The sequence below is a fragment of the Lepus europaeus genome, chromosome 1 (genome assembly GCF_033115175.1).
Source record: "Lepus europaeus isolate LE1 chromosome 1, mLepTim1.pri, whole genome shotgun sequence".
In the NCBI taxonomy this organism is placed as follows: domain Eukaryota; kingdom Metazoa; phylum Chordata; class Mammalia; order Lagomorpha; family Leporidae; genus Lepus; species Lepus europaeus.
In genome coordinates, this window is record NC_084827.1 from 101,468,571 (window position 1) to 101,486,944 (window position 18,374).

The window sequence follows — 18,374 nt, forward strand, 5'->3', positions numbered from 1 at the left end:
CATTCTGATACAGCTCTCTGCTATGGCCTGGGAAAGCAGTAGAAGATGACCCAAGTCCTTGGGCCCCTGCACCTGTGTGGAAGACCTGGAAGAAGCTCCTGGCTCTTGGCTTCGGATTGGCTCAGCTCTGGCCATTGTGGCCATCTGGGGAGTGAACCAGTGGATGAAAGACCTCTCTTTCTCTCTCTGCCTCTGCTCTCTGTAACTCTTTCAAATAAAATAAATAAATCTTTAAAAAAAAAAATCAGAATGACAAAATTACCCAGTCTGTGTGTAGTCCTCTTCAGAGGTCTACAGTTATCAGAGGGTAATTTTTTTAAAACTTTTATTTAATAAATATAAATTTCCAAAGCACAGCTTTTGGATTACAGTGGTTCCCCCCCATAACTTCCCTCTCACCCGCAACCCTCCCATCTCCCGCTCCCTCTCCCATTCCATTCACATCAAGATTCATTTTCAATTATCTTTATATACAGAAGATCAATTTAGTGTATATTAAGTAAAGATTTGAACAGTTTACAAGAGTGTCAATTGTTATGTCAACAGGAGTCACTATGCACTTACTCCTCATCTAGGATCTCTGTCCTTAATGTGTTGTACAATGTGAATTAATGCTATAACTACTACTCAAACAGCGCTTTACACTTTGTGTTTCTGTGTGCGTGCAAACTGTTGAAATCAGAGGGTAATATTTTAAGAATTTCATTTTATCTAAAACTTCTCTCAAACATTTTGATCAAGGATTATTTGTGACATATGTTATTCTATTATTATTTTAAATAATAATTCCTTGAAAGTTTGGCTTCAACTAAAGAAAATCACTCGGAGTAAAATGAAAAAAAAAATCAAGATTTCATTTTTATTATAAAAATACAACTACATAAGTGGAAAACATAATAATGTATGACAGTTTTTTTTTTAAGATTTATTTATTTATTTGACAGGAAAGAGAGAGAGAAGGAAAGACAGAGAGATACTTTCCACCTGCTGGTTGACTTTCCAAGTGGCAGCAACAGCCAGGGCTGGGCCAGGCCTACGCCGGAAGCCAGAAACTTCATTCAGGTCTCCCACATAGGGGCAGTGGCCCCAAACACTTGGGCAATCTTCCGCTTTATTTCCCAGGCAATTAGCAGGGAGGTAGATTGGAGGCAGAGCAGCTAAGACACACACTGGTGCCCATATGGGATCTGGCATCATAAGTGGCAGGTTTACCCACTATGTCACAAGGCCAGCTCATATTTTTCTTAATTTTCTTGGTTCTGTAACTGTCAGTCTCACTCATCTGCTCATTCATTCAACTATAATTTTCTCAACACCTACTATTTCTTGGATCTAATACAGGCACTGGTGATCCAACAACAAATAAGGCAGGTAATAGTCCTGTCCTCATTGATCTTACATTATGTTGAAAAAATAACATAAAATAAAAATGTAAAAAATGATAGCTGATAGAATACAGTTCCAGAGGTTAGGGTATTTGGCAAGTTAAAATCCGATGTGTGGGGGCCGGCGCCATGGCTCACTTGGTTAATCCTCCACCTGCTGCGCTGGCATCCCATATGGGTGCCGGGTTCTAGTTCCAGTTGCTCCTCTTCCAGTCCAGCTCTCTGCTGTGGCCCGGGAGGGCAGTGGAGGATGGCCCAAGTGCTTGGGCCCCTGTGCCCAGTGTGGGAGACCAGGAAGAAGCACCAGGAAGAAGCTGGCTTCGGATCGGCGTAGCTCCGGCCGTAGTGGCCATTTGGGGGGTGAACCAACAGAAGGAAGACCTCTCTCTCTCTCTCTCTCTCACTGTCTAACTCTATCTGTCAAATAAAAAAAATCTGATGTGTGTCTGATACATGACTGAGTGAGAAATAGGAATAATTTGATCATTTAGTGGAAGAACAGCAATGGTAAAAACACTATGTTGGGGCCAGCACTGTGGCATAGCTAGTTAAGTCTTCGCCTGTGCTGCTGGCATCCCTTATGGCTACCAGTTCAAGTCCAGGCTGCTCCACTTCCTATAGAGCTTCCTGCTAATATGCCTGGGAAAGTAGTCAAAGATGGCCTAAGTGCTTGGGCCCCTGCACCCACATGGGAAACCCATATGAAGCGCCTGGCTCCTGGCTTTGGATCAACCCAGCTCCGGCTGTTGAAGCCATCTGGGCAGTGAACCAATGGATGAACAACTTCTCTCTCTGTCTCTCCCTCTCTCTGTCTGTAACTCTGCCTCTCAAATAAATAAATAAATCATTTTTTAAAAAACAAAAGACTGTTTAGTAATAATAATAAGATGTCTGGATTACAATGCAAAGGAGAGGCAGGCAGAGGTCAGAGCAAATGGGCTGTTACATCAGGGTGAGGAATCTGGACTAATTACTAGGTTACAATGAGAAACCACTGAATAATATTAAGATATAATCTGGTTTATCACTGGCTGTTCTGTGGAAAATATACAGGGAATGCTGAGGAGAGCAACAAGAAAGTGGGGAAATGGGGCTCTTTAGAGTTACCATGACCTATGTCAATTCTTTATGTATATATGGATATATTTGACTTATTGGGGTTTCATACTTTAACACGGTTGCCTTTTCATTTCTTTTCCAATTGCTTACGACATGGGCAACCCTATTAAGAACTTGTCTTGGAGTGGACATTTGATACAATGGTTAAGATGCCATTTAGGATGCTCATTTCCCAGATCTGAGTGCCTGGGTTTTAGTCTTGTCGCCATTTGTGATTCCAGCTTCCTCCTGATGTGCATCTAGGAAGGCAGCTGGTGATAGATAAAGAAGCTGTATCCCTGCCATCATGTGGCAGACCTGCACTGAGCTCAGGCTCAGCTACTGTGGGCATTTGGGGTATGAAGCAGTTGTTGGAAGATCTTTCCTATGTCTCTCTTTCTCTTCTCTGTCTCTCTGCCTTTCAAATAAAATGAATAAATAACTAAAAAAGAGTAAAATATTTTAAAGTGCTTGTATTGCTTTAGTAGAAGTGGGTTCATTATCCATTCACTTCTCATTGTATCTGATACCTGTTTTGTCTGTAAGGGTGACCATTTTATAAGCTACTGGTGCTTCTTTTCATTTCAGGACAAAGCAGAAGGATTGCTATACCTGGTTTCTAACATCTTTCTAAGTTTTATTGGAAGCACTGTATCTGTAGTCTGGAGTATATCCTATTCTCATGCACCTAACTTTGCCCATAAAAAGACAAAAGTTGTTCTGAGGGGAGAAGAAGTCAATGGTTAGAACGATCCGTGTTTGTAAGGACACACACAGTTTATTTAGGTAAGCTATGATCATGGTTTGCGAAACTTTTTGGACATGCTAATATACAGTTACTTTTATACAAAGTTATACCACTCACTATGCTTAAAAAAGATAACAAAAATTTCAGGCATGAAAATTAACTAACACATACAATGGAATCCTTCCTATATCGTTTTATGTTCTAATACACAGTCTCCTCTAAACCTTTGGTTAATGAGAGCCAATAGATGATGACAAAACCATACTCTGAAAGATTCACATTTAGAAGAGCCAAAGCTTCAGAAAAAATGCTAAATTTATAAGGTAGTATTTTTTAGAAACATAGACTTACTTCTGCCTTTTTACGAGCCTCCATTGCTTTCATAAGCATCATATGCTGTCGCCTTCGTTCTCGTTCCTATTAGGCCAGATAAAATTAGGAAACTAACTCAACCATAGTTAACAGTTTGATTTTCAAATGGATAAAAAAAAAACAAACAAAACAAAAAAAACAAAACAAAACAAAAAACCAAAACTCAGTATAGCATGTTTAGCATTTATAGACAAGTCACGGTAAATACTAAATATAAGACAAGAATGGCCAGTCTGTGCATGTTTTAGTTCAGGTTTAGAAAGCAAATAACAAGAACAATCAAAAGCAAAAAGGTAAAGCAATGAACATGGAGACAGTGTAAACAGAAGCATACAAGATTTACTTATGGTCAGTTGTGATGCTCCTTCAAAAGCTGGCAGAACAAAAAGCATAATGGTTGGCTGGAACAGGTCAGTTACCTTACATCTGCTATTAGAAAAACCACAAATACTTACTATAGCCAATTCAACTAATGGTTGTGTTGTTCTTAAATTTTTAGATCAGGCAGAAATGGATTTATAATCACTTTCATTTTATAGTTATAGAATTTGTTATTTTAATTTCAAGAACAAAATCACTTTGTAAATTCAATAAGCTGTTAACAAATTAGAAAGTTCATTTTACAGCTTTTATACCAATTTAGTTAAACTAGTCTTGGTTTATATACAAATACCAATAAAATGGGATATTCCTGTTTACTGATGTCTGCCACTTGATGCACTATTTAAAGCCATAAAAGCTGCACCAGGGGGCTAATAGGTGGAATCTAAATGAAAATAAGGTGAACATATGCTTAATTTGATCATTTTTAAATTTAAAAATCACATATTTATAATTCTTAAGAGATTTTTTTGTTTAAATATATTTGTTCTCCCCAAGGGGCTATTTCTAAAGTTATTTCTAAAATTTGTCTATAAAACCATAATATATTTTCATATTCTCTCATCAAGCAAACTCAAAATTCCCATTGTACTCAATGGCAGTTTTGCATCTAGAATGATGGGAGAATATGGGTCACAATTACATTCAATTGTACAGTGATCCAACTTTCCTTGTGACATCAGTAATGTAAATTTTTAGGCAACAGCCTTAGTTAAGGCTTACACAATTCAATGAAAAATCTTAGCAATGTATCATACTTCTCTATGGACAGACAAGCAGATGTATGCAATGCACTGTGCTGTAAAGCCATGCAGCAGTATGTAATATGACAGCAGCCAGTGCTACACTTTATGCATTGCTATGACAACCATATCACAACCAAATCACAATGCGGTGTTAGATGTACAAAAATAAACATACCCATACCATATCTAGTCTATGCCTCTCCAACTCCTGGTAGAAAGAGTTGGCACAACATTATGAAACAGAAATCACAGAGTCATAAAACCAATTTTTAACCCCCCAAAAGACACCAATACCAAAGCAAGGCAATAAACTGTAAGATGAAGGAAAACACTTAAGCAGGAATTATATTAGAAATTTTAAAGAAAATATTTTGAAGATTTTCCCCCAAAAAGGTTAAGCAAAACTATAAAATGTACATTTCAGCAGACATATAACTATATGTATACAGACCTGATGCTTCAGAAGAACAGCCTGTTGTCTTCTCATTTCTTTTTCCTTAAAAATAAGAGACTTTTAATATACAGCTGTTAGGGAAGATATAGAACACGCTAAAAGTACTAAAAGTTACTTTTCTGAGATTAAGTAGTCTTCCACTAGGTTAAACCATATAGAATTACCAATATTCAATTTTTTAAATTATAAAGTGCTAATTCAATTGCACATGGTCCTAGCTAATACATAGATAGAAATCATTAAGCTATACTAACAAAGGTCTTTCTACAGTAGCTTTTAACTTAAATTCAATGAATGACATAACACAACACAATTTAATGGCACATCCACTGGACTGGCTGGCCAGGTAGTACAGCATATCTGATGTAATTTTCAAGTGTATTTTTTCTATTTTCAAGACATTATGCTACAACTTTTCAAATCTAGCTCACTAGAACTCTCTTCTCTCTGGATATGAACTCCCAAGGATACTCTTTAATTAGCAGCATCTATTTCCTTTCTATAGACTTGTTGATGAATGACAGTGCCAAAAGCTATGTGATCGGTTTAGATTTTCAGGTCCACTTATGATTCAGGGCATCACCCCAAGGGGTTGGGGGTTAATGAAAATGATTCTAAGAATGTCTCCAATTTCATTATTTTTAGAATGGTGAAATGTAGATGAAATTAATATTAAAGACAAGAATGAAAAGGGGTAGAAACATATGGGATAATATTAGAGAGTCTATGAAGAAAAGATAACAACTCCATGGCTTTATGAGATATATCTGTGACGGCTGTTTCTAACAACAGCAGGTTCACTGAGCTGCCACCTTTCAGTAACCTTATCAGAAGAGGAAAGTCAGGGCTGCATGGGGAGGGGAGGGAGACAGCTCTTTTACACTTCATGATAGAAAATCAAAACCCAAACCTCCTAAGCACTTCAAGTTATAGTAATCAATAATGACTAATTTTTGAGTAATCAGTTACAGCTAATAACACTCAGATTTTGCTTCTGTAAGCTTTTTATTTTTAATAGACAAACAGTTGCTAGACATTAATAAAGATTTATAAGGGCACAATCAGATTTGGAACACAGTTCAAAACAAACATAAATGACACACACAAAATAGTTTTGGGGCAATAATTCTATCCAACAAAACTATATATACGTATTACAAAATAGTTTTGCATTCTGTTTTGATGCCTCTAATTTAAAGAACTCAAAGCATCACATACAACCTACATAATGAAAGAAAAAGTATACATACAATATACACACAAATAAAAGCACACATTTACACATTGTATCTGCAAAACCAATTTTTAGATGGTCATTTTGAAGAACGCTCTATATTTTTTCATTTAATTAATGCTAGTATAACATACAGTTTTTATTTTTGGAAAATAAAAACTGATTCTCATCTAAACTAACCTTTATTCGTTTCTCGGCCTCCAATAATTTGGCATTTGCCGCTTCTTCTTTCTTTTTCTTTTTAGCCTGTGCATGCAAAACAGGTCTCAAAGTCATGCAACAGAACCAACCACTACAACTTACAAATAATCTCAGACTTGAAATGAAGTTACATGCCTCACGAGGTACAAAACAATATGCAACATATATGTAGACAATTACACATTTCCCCCCAGGTAACACTATATTCAACATATTAATTTTGTGTCTATTTTATAGCTTAGCACTGGGATATAAAAAAAGTTTTTAAATTCATTAAGAACTAAACAAGAATTTTAATCACCTACAAAAACTGTTAGAAGTAGGAAATAACTGAATATTTGTTATTTAATCATCATAAAAATTTAGAAAATAGTTTATCTAATAAAAATTATTTCAAGAATAAATCATATTTCTTTCTTTTTAGTACTTAAAAACACTAAGATAAATAAATCTATTATTTGAGCATATCCATTCAATGAAACATATTAAATCTGATTTTTCCTTTCTCTATCTTGCAGTTAAAGACAGGAGTCTCTTTTTTCTGGTACAATGCAAGCTTGCAATCATTCATGAAGCACGTTTTGACTATCAAGATCATGTTATCAAATGTGAGCTTCATAATCTGAAGTCATTAAACTATGGAGTAGTTTCATAACCAGCTAGTAGTTATTGCCAATTTACTTTAGTGCAGAAATATTTTCAATTTGGGAATTTCAGAATTAATTTGAAATGAGGAAAGGAATATATGTGTGTTTCTCGAAAGAAAAAAAAAAACAAACTATAACATGAAAAACCTCAGCTATCTGGAACCCTCAGGGAGTAAAGTGCTCTCTCTATAAAGCAGCAGTTTGCTGACTAGCTGAGAGGTAACAATAATTTTAAGCATTAAAAAGTTTATTTTCCCTGTCATAGAAAGAATTACTTTTGAGGCATATGCCTGTTGCGACACAGTGAAGCAAACATAATTTGGCTTTTTCTGATGACTCAGGACAATGAGTCTGAGCATCAGTTATACAGCAGAACGCCAGAGAGTAATGTGTATGGGCTAGGAAGGTGCTGAAATTTGCACCAACCAAGAATGCAGACTTTTGCTAGGCTGGAGTTTTTCTCTATCTTCCCCTTGCTGGTCTTCAGCTTTTACTTTTGTTGTTGCCAATAAATGTCCTTTATCCTTACTTTGATCAGCTTCCGGTGAAGAAGGGTATGCTAGACACCCCAAAACCCAGCTGGTAAAACTGTGTCTACATTTAAAATTCACTTTCAATTTTTGAATGTTTCCTTTCACAAACAATTGTTTCCAAAGTAGAGGTAGATATCTGACTACAGAAAGGTCTAAGCGCTGCTCTGAAAGTAAAGAGCACCAGTTTTAGCAGGTGAACTTTATGGCAACTATACCGGCTGCTCACAGATTCTGTCTTTAAAATTTCTTTTTTCTCATGCCCTGGGTTTGTGCCGGGAGGATTAGACGAACTTGCTAATTAGGGTTCAAATAAGTTCTTACTCTACATGATGTTTAAAGAGAATTTATGATGGACATATTAATTTTATGGGTAAGAAAACATGTAGACAACTTTTTTTTAAAAAATTTTTGCAGGCTAAAACACATGACTATATTACTTGAACTATTTTGAATTTAAGAATTTTACCTCTAGAATTTGTTGGGCTCGAAGTTCTTTTTCCATTCTTATTTGCTGTATTCTCTTAATTTTTTCCTGTAGGAAGAATCATGATAAGATAAAATTAACTGAATGTGTAGGTGACAAATGTTTAAGTAGAATAAAATAATTCTAAGATATAAACACAAAATTAACAAAGGCTGTCCAGCAGGATACAAATCTTAAAAAAAAAAAAAAAGATTTATTTACTTATTGAAACGCAGAGCAACCCAGAGAGAGAAAGACACACACACACACACACACAGAAATTCCATCCGCTTGTTCACTATCCACATGGCCAGAGTAATGAGGTCTGGACCAGGCTGAAATCAGGAGCCAGGAACTGCATCTTGGGTCTCCCAGATGAGTGGCAGGGTCCCAAGTATTCAGGCCATCATCTGTTGCTTTCCCAGGCACATTAGCAGGGAGCTGCATTAGAAGCACAGCAGCTGGGACTTGAACCAGCCCGCCAGCAAGGGATGCTGGTGTTGAAGGCTGCAGCTTAGCCTGCTGTACCACAAGCTGGCATCTTCAATATAAAAGTTTAATTATGTAATATAATTACTGTATTTTAATATTTTGAATCATTTAAAAAATTTATAATTTGTGAAATAGAAATGCTAAATAAATATACAAAAACCAGGCAAACCAAGCTAATTAAATTCATATAACCTATGTTTGTAATTATAAATACTGCTTAATTTGAAATAAATATAGAAAGAACAGTAGAAAAAGCAGTGTACCAGAAAATATAAGGCTTGGCTCTGGGTTACTGACATTTCTTGAATGGTCTTGAGTAAACATTAACTACTTTTCAATAAAATAGGGAGAAATACTTGCCCTTTCTCATGTTATCATGACTAAATAAAAAATGCTTTAAAAAGTATATAGTGACACAATTAACAGATTAGTAATTTCCATTTTAAAATTAATTTTACATGCTGAATAATAAAACAGGACATTTCTTCTACTACAATAAGTCTATTTCAGAAATAATCTGTAACATTATTTTTAAATGAGTTACTTATAATTTAATAATCCAGAGAATGATTCATATGACATAATTGGTATGACATTGTCTAAATTTAATGAACTGGTTATTTTGTTCCATAATATATTGATCATTTATATTTTGATAAGAGTTGATATTTTGATTTAAAAATTATCTCATATACTATAACTAGATTATTAGCAATTTCATGTCCATAATCTCTTTGAAAGTTCCAAACTCCCAAATTGGCACTGATCAGAATGAATACAGTTTCCAAAACAAAGCCCAGAAGTTTCCTGCTTTCAAATTATATTCATCCTAGAATTTGCAGAGGCAATGCAATGTACTGTGCTGTATATTACAATATCTATCTAACTTCTAGATCCTGTTGTGGATTTTGAAGCTATGCTTTAATTTTAAGTTTAAATAATTTTAAATTATTTTCTTTATACTGATGTTATTGATCTCACCCAAGAGTCTATTGCAGGACAATGAGATTTTAAAAATTACTATTCTAATTTCATAAGACTGTTTGCATTTCTATGATTTTGCCTTTGGTCATCTTATCTTGATATTGAGTATTAATTACAGGTTGCTAAAATACTAACCTAAGTAATTTTTTGTGCTATTTCCAAGTCTTAGAGAAAATTATTCTTGACATGTATCTGAAGCATTCATTTAGTTTATAACTTGAAGTCTAGGAAAAGAATGGTCTTGTTCCAAGTTTTCTGCTCTTGTCATTCATAAGATGATAAGGTTTATGCTCTCAAGTCAGCATTCATTCATTGTTCTCTTGTGTGCATAGACAAAGAATCTTGGGGTTAAGGATACTACCTAGAGCTTTATCCTACCTTTTCAAGTTATTTATGTGTAAGTAAAATATATATTTGGTAGTTCGGTCATTAGCATGTAGGTAAACTTATAAATTATTTTAGGATTACCTTATTGTATTGAGTACCCAACCACTGAGCTTTAAATTAAATATCTTATTGATCATAAGAAATGTCAGAAAAATTGACATTATCTTTTTATTTAAGAAAGAACCAAGGTTCCCAATGAGTAAATATTTTCTTAAAGCCCAATGGTTAGTAAATCCAGAGCCCTGGACAGATTGTACCGCCTGTGCTCCTCCTGTGTTATAACAATGCTTTTGAAGGCTTCCAGAAAGCCGACCTGAGGTCTACCTGGTTTTTTGGTTTACTGGGTGGGAAAAAATAACACTGATATGAGAAGTAAGGCTACTAATTTTCTCTAGATATAATGCTCAATTTAAAACAGGCACTATAATAACAGATTATGTGAGTAGAACTATTCTATATCTTGTTGGCAGGAGGAATAAATTAGATGGCATTCTGAGATTAGCTCAGATAAATGTATTCATAAGAATCTAAGACCAGCTCATTTGCATTCATGCTTTTGGAACCTTTGGAGCCTAATGTTTTTGCAATTTGGAGCAAAGACCATGTGGATGTAGTCACTTGAAGACGCTGGGTTCACAAAGCTAAATTTAAGGTACTGATGGAATGTGAGAGGTACTACTACTTATTATGAAATGCATAAGCTATAAGGAATTTAACAGAAATAGCAGTGTTTCACTTTCAATGAGATATTAATTTGTATATATAAATTTATATAATTTATAGATATATGCAGTATATATTTGAATATTTAAATAAATATATTCATTAATTTTGATATTTTCAGTAAATCTTTCAATGTTTAGCAATCACAATAAACTATGGAAGGAATTCAAGTTTACAGTTGATTAATTTATGGTAAAAGAGATTAGTCTACAATTTGGTGTTTTACATATATCTTTTCTAAAAACTGAGCATTTGTTTGGTGCCAGGCACTCTATGGTAGGCATTTTATGTTCATTATTTCATTTAATCCTTAGATATTGCAGCTATCTTCTTTTACAATGGAAGAAATAGAGACTCAGAAGTTAAATATGGGAGACCCAGAAGAAGCTCCTGGCTTTAGGTCGGCACAGTTCCAGCCGTTGTGGCCAATTGGGGAGCGAACCATCAGATGGAAGACCTCTCTTTCTCTTTCTCTCTCTCTGCCTCTCCCCTCTCTGTGTAACTCTGACTTTCAAATAAATAAATAAATCTTTTTAAAAAAAGAAGTTAAATAATTCATCTAAGTTCACAAAATTATTAAGTAGGAAAGCCCATATTTATGTTGCCTGATTACAAACTTCAAATTCTGACTCTAATTCTGTGTGAATATTGCTTTAGTTTATACTGGAAGGAACCTTAAAAATAACCCCATAAAATTCAACCAAACCCATTTATTTAGCAGTTATTCATGTAGTAACACAATTGATTTTGTGTCATACTCAGAAAAAATTTGCTATTTAAAAAATTTTAATGAAGGGTATTCTCTTCCACCCCATGTTTTTTCTGTTTTAATGTTATATGAGTATATAGAGTATGTAGGAGAGTAGTTCACACAGTCCCACCTTAAATGAAGCTGAATTCTTTGTCACTTTAATAACTTACCTATAGGGATTTAAAAATTAATTCATTAATCTAAAATTAATTTTGAAAACCACATGGGGAGGGAAATTGAAGATATAAGAAAGAATTTTGGATATGCTAGAATAATGCTCTGGTCATTTTTTTTTTTTGCAGTAGTAATTTTAAGTAACTCTGAAATCATCAGAATCAATGAGGACAAATCTTATTCTATAACTTGGATTTAATTTTTCACTAATATTTTACATGTTTTAGAACAATAAATTTTCTTATTAAAATTTGAACATTTAAGCAATGCCTTTACTTGATGGTATAACATTTTAAAAGTCTGAAAATTGTTCAAGATGTCAGCTTATATTCAAAGTTTACCAGGATACTAAAAGTATTTAAACAAATTTACTGTTTGATAATCATTTCTTTAAAATCTAGAAAGTAGGCTGGCATGGCAGCTCACTAGGCTAATCCTCTGCCTGCGGCGCCGGCACACCGGGTTCTAGTCCCAGTGGGGGCGCCGGATTCTGTCCCGGTTGCCCCTCTTCCAGGCCAGCTCTCTGCTGTGGCCTGGGAGCACAATGAAGGATGGCCCAAGTGCTTGGGCCCTGCACCCGCATGGGAGACCAGGAAAAGCACCTGGCTCCTGGCTTCGGATCAGCGCAGTGCGCTGGCCGCAGTGTGCCGGCCGCAGCAGCCATTGGGGGGTGAACCAACGGAAAAGGAAGACCTTTCTCTCTGTTTCTCTCTCTCACTGTCCACTCTGCCTGTCCTAAAAAAAAAAAAAAGAGAGAGAGAGATAGAGAGAGAGAGAGAAAACAATCTAGAAAGTTTGGGGCCGGCACTGTGGTACAGTGGGTTAAAGCCCTGGGCTACAGCAACGGCATCCCATATGGGCGCCGGTTCGAGTCCTAGCTGCTCCACTTCTGATCCAGCTCTCTGCTAATGTGCCTGGGAAATCAGAAGAGGATGGCCCAAGCCCTTGGGCCCCTGCACCCACTTGTGAGACCCAAAAGAAACTTCTGGCTCCTGGCTTTGGCTCAGTTTAGCTCAGCTCAGCTCCAGCTGATACAACCATTTGGGGAGGGAACCAGTGGATGTATGACCTCTCTCTCTCTCTCTGTCTTTACCTCTCTCTGTAACTCTGTCTTTCAAATAAATAAAATAAATCTTAAAAAAAAAAAGAAAGTAGAAGATTTAATTAGAAAGTGAGATGAAACTTTAATGGAAAATGACAATATTCTAAGTTAGGTCCATAACATAAATGTGAAATACAGTTGTTTAGGAAATCCAAATGAAGACAATGTACATATATAAACAGATCTTCAAAATAAGGGTCACATTTGACAAGTCAGCTCCAATGCATGCACATACCTGTTGCTTCATAATCTTGATCTGTTCCTTTTGCTTTCGCTTTTCCTCAGCAGCCATTATTGCTATGATGGGAAACCAAAGCACAGCCATCATCAGACAAAGCAGGAAGAAGAGCAGCCTCACTCATTCCCAACACTCCCCTTCAGGCTTGTGTTGTCACCCACCTTGTTGTTTTTTAGCTTCTTTGGCAACCCGAGCCTGTTCTTGCTTTTGAAGTTTTCTTAAAAGCTTTATTTGTGCTGCTTGCCTGGCTATTTCTGAAAAATATAAAATTTAAATGAATATTATTAACATGTTTACATAACTGGTAACCTAAAACAGTAACTGTGTGAAATTGGTACTATATCATCATGAAGCATATAACATCTAACCAAACTGTCTAAGATTAGAAAGGACCAAGGAGGAAAGTGGTGTGATAGAAAATGCCATGTTCATTTCCCGGAGAAATTGCCAAAGTATCTCATATAGAACTCCGAAATCACGTTTTTCTCAATCCTCATTAGAGGCTATTCTCAGTACCATTTATACTAAAAGTACAGATAATTTTGTAAATTCATATTTGCTATTTTAGATACCAAGTAATGATACTTTTATAAGATTCACAAATCATGCATGAAGAGCCCATGTTTTGGATTATCAGTTAATCTCAAGCTTTTCTAGTTTATGCAAGTAATGCATATATTCCTCACTACTATACATCCTGCAGAAGAATCAAGAGCTTCTTAACAAAGATAATTTTTAGGACTCATCTATGTCTGCTAATATATTAACTTTTTTTCTTTTTAACCTTCATTAGTATCTGGGGGAGATGAAAGTCATACAATAATAAAATAAATAAAATAATAGAAATATGAATTAAATATTATAAAAATATCTTATTAGTATATAGTCAGGAAAAAAATTACATGATATTAAGTTACATGGTAGGCAGCTACTTAGGTGCCACTGGTTGAATTATTAATTGATGCAACCTTTTTGGAGAATATATTTGCCTACTATCTACCAAAGCTAAAAATGAAATATAATATATATATATATATATATATATATGCATATGCACACACACATCTGTATGTATTGCGACACTGTTTGTGATAGTAAATTCTAAAAACAGCTTAAACACTCTTCCCAAGACACTAATTAATGATTAAATGAAGTACATAGGGGCAGATATTTGGTGCAGCAGTGGGTGCCTGTATTCCACAGTGGAGTTCCTGGGATTGAGGCCTGACTCCACTCTAGATTTCAGCATCCTGCTGACACAACCCGGGTGGCAGCAGATGCTAGCTTGGGTGGTGGAGTCTCTATTGTTCACGTGGGAGATCTGAACCGAGTTCCTATTTCTTGGACTTTGTGGGAGTAAACTAACAGATGGGAGGTCTCTTTCTGCTTGCCTCTCAACTAAAATAAATTGTAAATGACATGTGGTAGAATCACACAATTCACTATGCAAACATTAAAAGAATGAGTTTGGGGGCCAGCACTGTGGCATAGTGGGTAAAACCGCCTCCTGCAATGCCGGCATTCCATATGGGCGCCTGTTGGATTTCCAGCTGCTCTACTTTCAGTCCAGTTCTTTGCCAATGTCTGGGAAAACAGTAGAAGATGGTCCAAGTCCTTGGGCCCCTGCATCCACAGGGGAGACCCAGAAGAAGCTCCCGGCTCCTAGCATCAGATCAGCTCAGCTTTGGCCATTGCAGCCATTTGGGGAGTGAATCAGCAGATGGAAGACCTCTCTCTTTCTCTTTCTCTGCCTCTGCCTCTCTGTAACCCTGCCTTTTAAATAAATAAATAAATAAATAAATAAATAAATAAAGCTTTTTTAAAAAAGATTGAGTTTGAGAAACTAAAAACATTTTATATGGTTATGCTTAAGTTTACTGGTTAAACAAACTACACCATGTTAGATATTTAAGAGGTGTTTTCAAATACATGATTCTTAAAATTTATAGAAGGCATTGGACCTTCTGGTAAATGTTTTCTTAAGTTGTTATCTAATGGTTGAAACTGTTTGCTAAGTATTCATGTGATATTGCTATTGTCAGCAAGCGATCTAGGACTTGCTCCCTCATTTCTCTATTCTAAGCCCAACTTGTTCTTTCATTTCTCTATTCTCTTCAAGGTAGGAAACTAATTCTATTATGAAGGAATCTGTAGGACGCACAATTTAATCTTTAGACCTTATAAAAGAGATGGCTAACATTTTTATGTAATAGCATAGCCAAAATAAGAACTTAAATTATAATCTCATAGCTAGATTCACTTCGCCATCAGCGAAGTATACAGTAAGAGGAAAAACCTCCCTTTCAGACCAAAGGGAAAGAAATTTTTAAAGTGAGAATATAATTTTCCTCATGGGCATTGTCTACCTTAGAAAAACTACTACAGAACATGCCTAGACTTGTAGTTCAGGCCACCGAAGATTAGAGATGGGACTTGGGCACTCCCTTGACTTGCATCCTCTGGTCTGCTTTAACACAAACCAGGACGAAAAGAAAGCTCGGCATCAGAAGCAATGGGTGGCAGGCCTATTAATGGCTGATCTGTACAGTGATCTGCCCTCAAGGAGACCCAACAGGCCAGTCCACTGCAGTGGCTTTCAATGTGGTAAGCCTGGGCTTCAGCAGAAGTCAACTTGTGAAGAGCCCTGGCAGCTCTGCCAAGAGTTGGATCACTGGAAATGGACCTGCCCTGGAGTCGAAGGATGCCCAGGTCAGAGCCACAGATCCTAGTGGCTCTAAGCTGAAAAGCCCTTCACTCAGCCCAACTTCCAAAGTGACCACTGCAGCTGAGGGGACAGCCAAGTAGGGTCAGCAACATTGCAGGCAGAACTGTAAATTTCTTGTTAGAGATGCCACCTGCCTTTACCTGGCCAGCTCTCCTCCCAGGCCAGCCAAGTAATAAAGTCAACAGAGTGCCTTCCCCTAGGAGGTTCACACCTCCCTTAGGATGTACCCCATGTGAAGAGATAGGTAGGTCTGGGCCTCTTAACTTACAAGGCCTAAAGCCCACCAGATTATTATCAAGCCCCTTCTATCAGGTTCTATTTGCCTCTCAATCAGAAAACTTAATTGTAGCTTAGACAGCACCTTTCTTAGCTCCTCTAATAATGACTCTGTCCTTTGTTCTAGACCCTGTCTAGCGCACTTGGGCCTCATTCCTTTGTAATCATAACCTCTACTCTACCACCAATGGCTCTACTCCCAACCTGTGTGTACTGATGGTCCTTTTCCCCACTTAATGCTGTATAATTGCTCAAACCTGGTAAATGCCATTCTTAGGATCATTGGTTACTATCCTCACTCTGTCTTTTATGACCTTGTCTAAATATGATCAGAGTCGGCGAACTTGGAAGGCTTCCATAGCCTTGGCAACTCATGATGGGAGCCTAGGGTGGTTACTGGCGCCATAAACTAGAGTGTCAATTTGTTGGGTCAACAACAGGAGCCACTGTGCACTTGCTCCTCATGTGGGATCTCTGTCCTTAATGTGCTGTACATTGTGATTTAATGCTATAACTAGTACTCCAACAGTATGTTTTACTTTGTGTTTCTATGTGGGTGCAAACTGTTGCAATCTTTATACTAAATTGATCTTCTGTATATAAAGAGAATTGAAAATGAATCTTGATGTGAATGGAAGGGGAGAGGGAGCGGGAGAGGGGAGGGTTGCGGGTGGGAGGGAAGTTATGGGAGGGGGAAGCCACTGTAATCCATAAGCTGTACACTGGAAAATTATATTCATTAAATAAAATTTAAAAAAAATAAAAATAAAATTAAAAAAAATTGAGTTTGACTTATAAATGCTAATATACTCAAGCTAAAGTGGGAAAACAGTGCAAGCTGAATAGCATTTACACTGCAAATCCATTTATTTTAAAAATCAGAAAAGATATACGTACAAGTGTTTGAATGTATTTATTTATGTGTGTATATGTTTCTGGAAAGACTAATAAAAACTTGTTAATGATTTCACTGATCAGTGAGAAAGAGAAAGTCTCCTATTTTAAAACATCCTGTTCTATGAGCTTTTTCTTGGACATTTGTTTTAAAATTCTAAAAAAGCAGTAACAACAAAGTCAATACTATGTTTGTGCTCACAATAAATAGAAATGTCTTTCAGTCATTTCCCCTAGATTTTCATAGTATTTATAGAGATAGTAAAAAAAAAAAATCTATGGGAAGGAAAAATCTGTTAGTCTTTTAAGTCAATTTTTCCTATTAAGCCTTATTTTACATTATCATATCTTTACATATATGCTTGCAAACATGTACAGATATGTTGATATATTCAAATGGCCTTAAGAGGATCCAGTTTGCGACTAGTAACTCAAACTGCATAACAAAACTATTTTATTGTAGTCAACATTCGCTGGATAACACATAGTATGACCACACATAGCATAAATTATCACATTGATAATTTATGTTTAATTTGAATCACAAATGTATTTGAGGTTATTACAAGCATTTTGAGCTTCCTAAATGATATCTTCTGGTAATCTTAAAATATGATTTGATTTAAATCTGCTAATGGGGTATTCTGAAAATATGTACAGCACATGCAGATTACAGGAGAACTCAAACTGAAAGCCTGGGGTTACTTACCAGTAATTGGAGTTCTTTGACTGAAAATTTACTCCACAGATCCATTTATTTTGGTTATTCTCATGTACCACCTCGAGGAATCGGGAGCTGTTACAATGAGAATTGCCAGAAGGTTGGCATTGCCTTAAGGCATGTGCCAAGTGCTGGTTGATTCCCTTTTTGTTTAAGCGTAAGCCCATCTTTGTAATTCTAAACACACAGGGTAGGATGGGTTTATGAAAATGCTTTTTCAAAGATTACCTAATCAAAGAACTCCAGTTACCAGTGGGACTCCCTATTTTCTCTTTTCATTCTAATACAATGCCTACTTTTTAGAAGTTGAGAGCAATGCTAAACATTCCTACATGATTCCTACAAGGTCAGATACATTATCTTTCTTACCTTGAGCTTGGAGTTTTCTTAGCAATTTGGCATCCGTGTTTTCTAGGAATTCAGCATTGCCAACATTTGGAGGTCGACCCTTTCGACGTTTCAACCTGGCTTCCTCTCTTGCTCGCTGTCTATCTGGATTGGGTGGTCTTCCTCTACGACCTTCCATTGCCCTGATACGAGGAATGACATCTTCTTCTTTCAAAAGACACCACTGCATTCCCTTTTAATTAATATTTCATAGAAATAATACATTACAAACAGAATAAACCTAAGAGATCAACATGT

General features: G+C 36.2%; 1 protein-coding gene across 20 annotated transcripts in view; it reads right to left on the reverse strand.

Annotated features, from left to right (window-relative positions):
- Window positions 1-18,374, reverse strand: part of BAZ2B (bromodomain adjacent to zinc finger domain 2B) — a 449,666-nt gene that overhangs the window by 67,361 nt on the left and 363,931 nt on the right. For 11 of the 20 annotated variants that reach the window (XM_062187176.1, XM_062187160.1, XM_062187128.1 and 8 more), the window contains 8 exons: window positions 18,099-18,309; window positions 13,275-13,367; window positions 13,111-13,172; window positions 8,266-8,331; window positions 6,599-6,664; window positions 5,182-5,226; window positions 4,906-4,938; window positions 3,583-3,648 (listed from right to left, as the gene is read on the reverse strand). In XM_062187176.1, the coding sequence (XP_062043160.1) occupies window positions 3,583-3,648; window positions 4,906-4,938; window positions 5,182-5,226; window positions 6,599-6,664; window positions 8,266-8,331; window positions 13,111-13,172; window positions 13,275-13,367; window positions 18,099-18,309 (642 nt within the window). The remainder of the gene's footprint in view (window positions 1-3,582; window positions 3,649-4,905; window positions 4,939-5,181; window positions 5,227-6,598; window positions 6,665-8,265; window positions 8,332-13,110; window positions 13,173-13,274; window positions 13,368-18,098; window positions 18,310-18,374) is intronic. The other 9 variants (XM_062187182.1, XM_062187211.1, XM_062187169.1 and 6 more) reach the window with 2 other exon arrangements.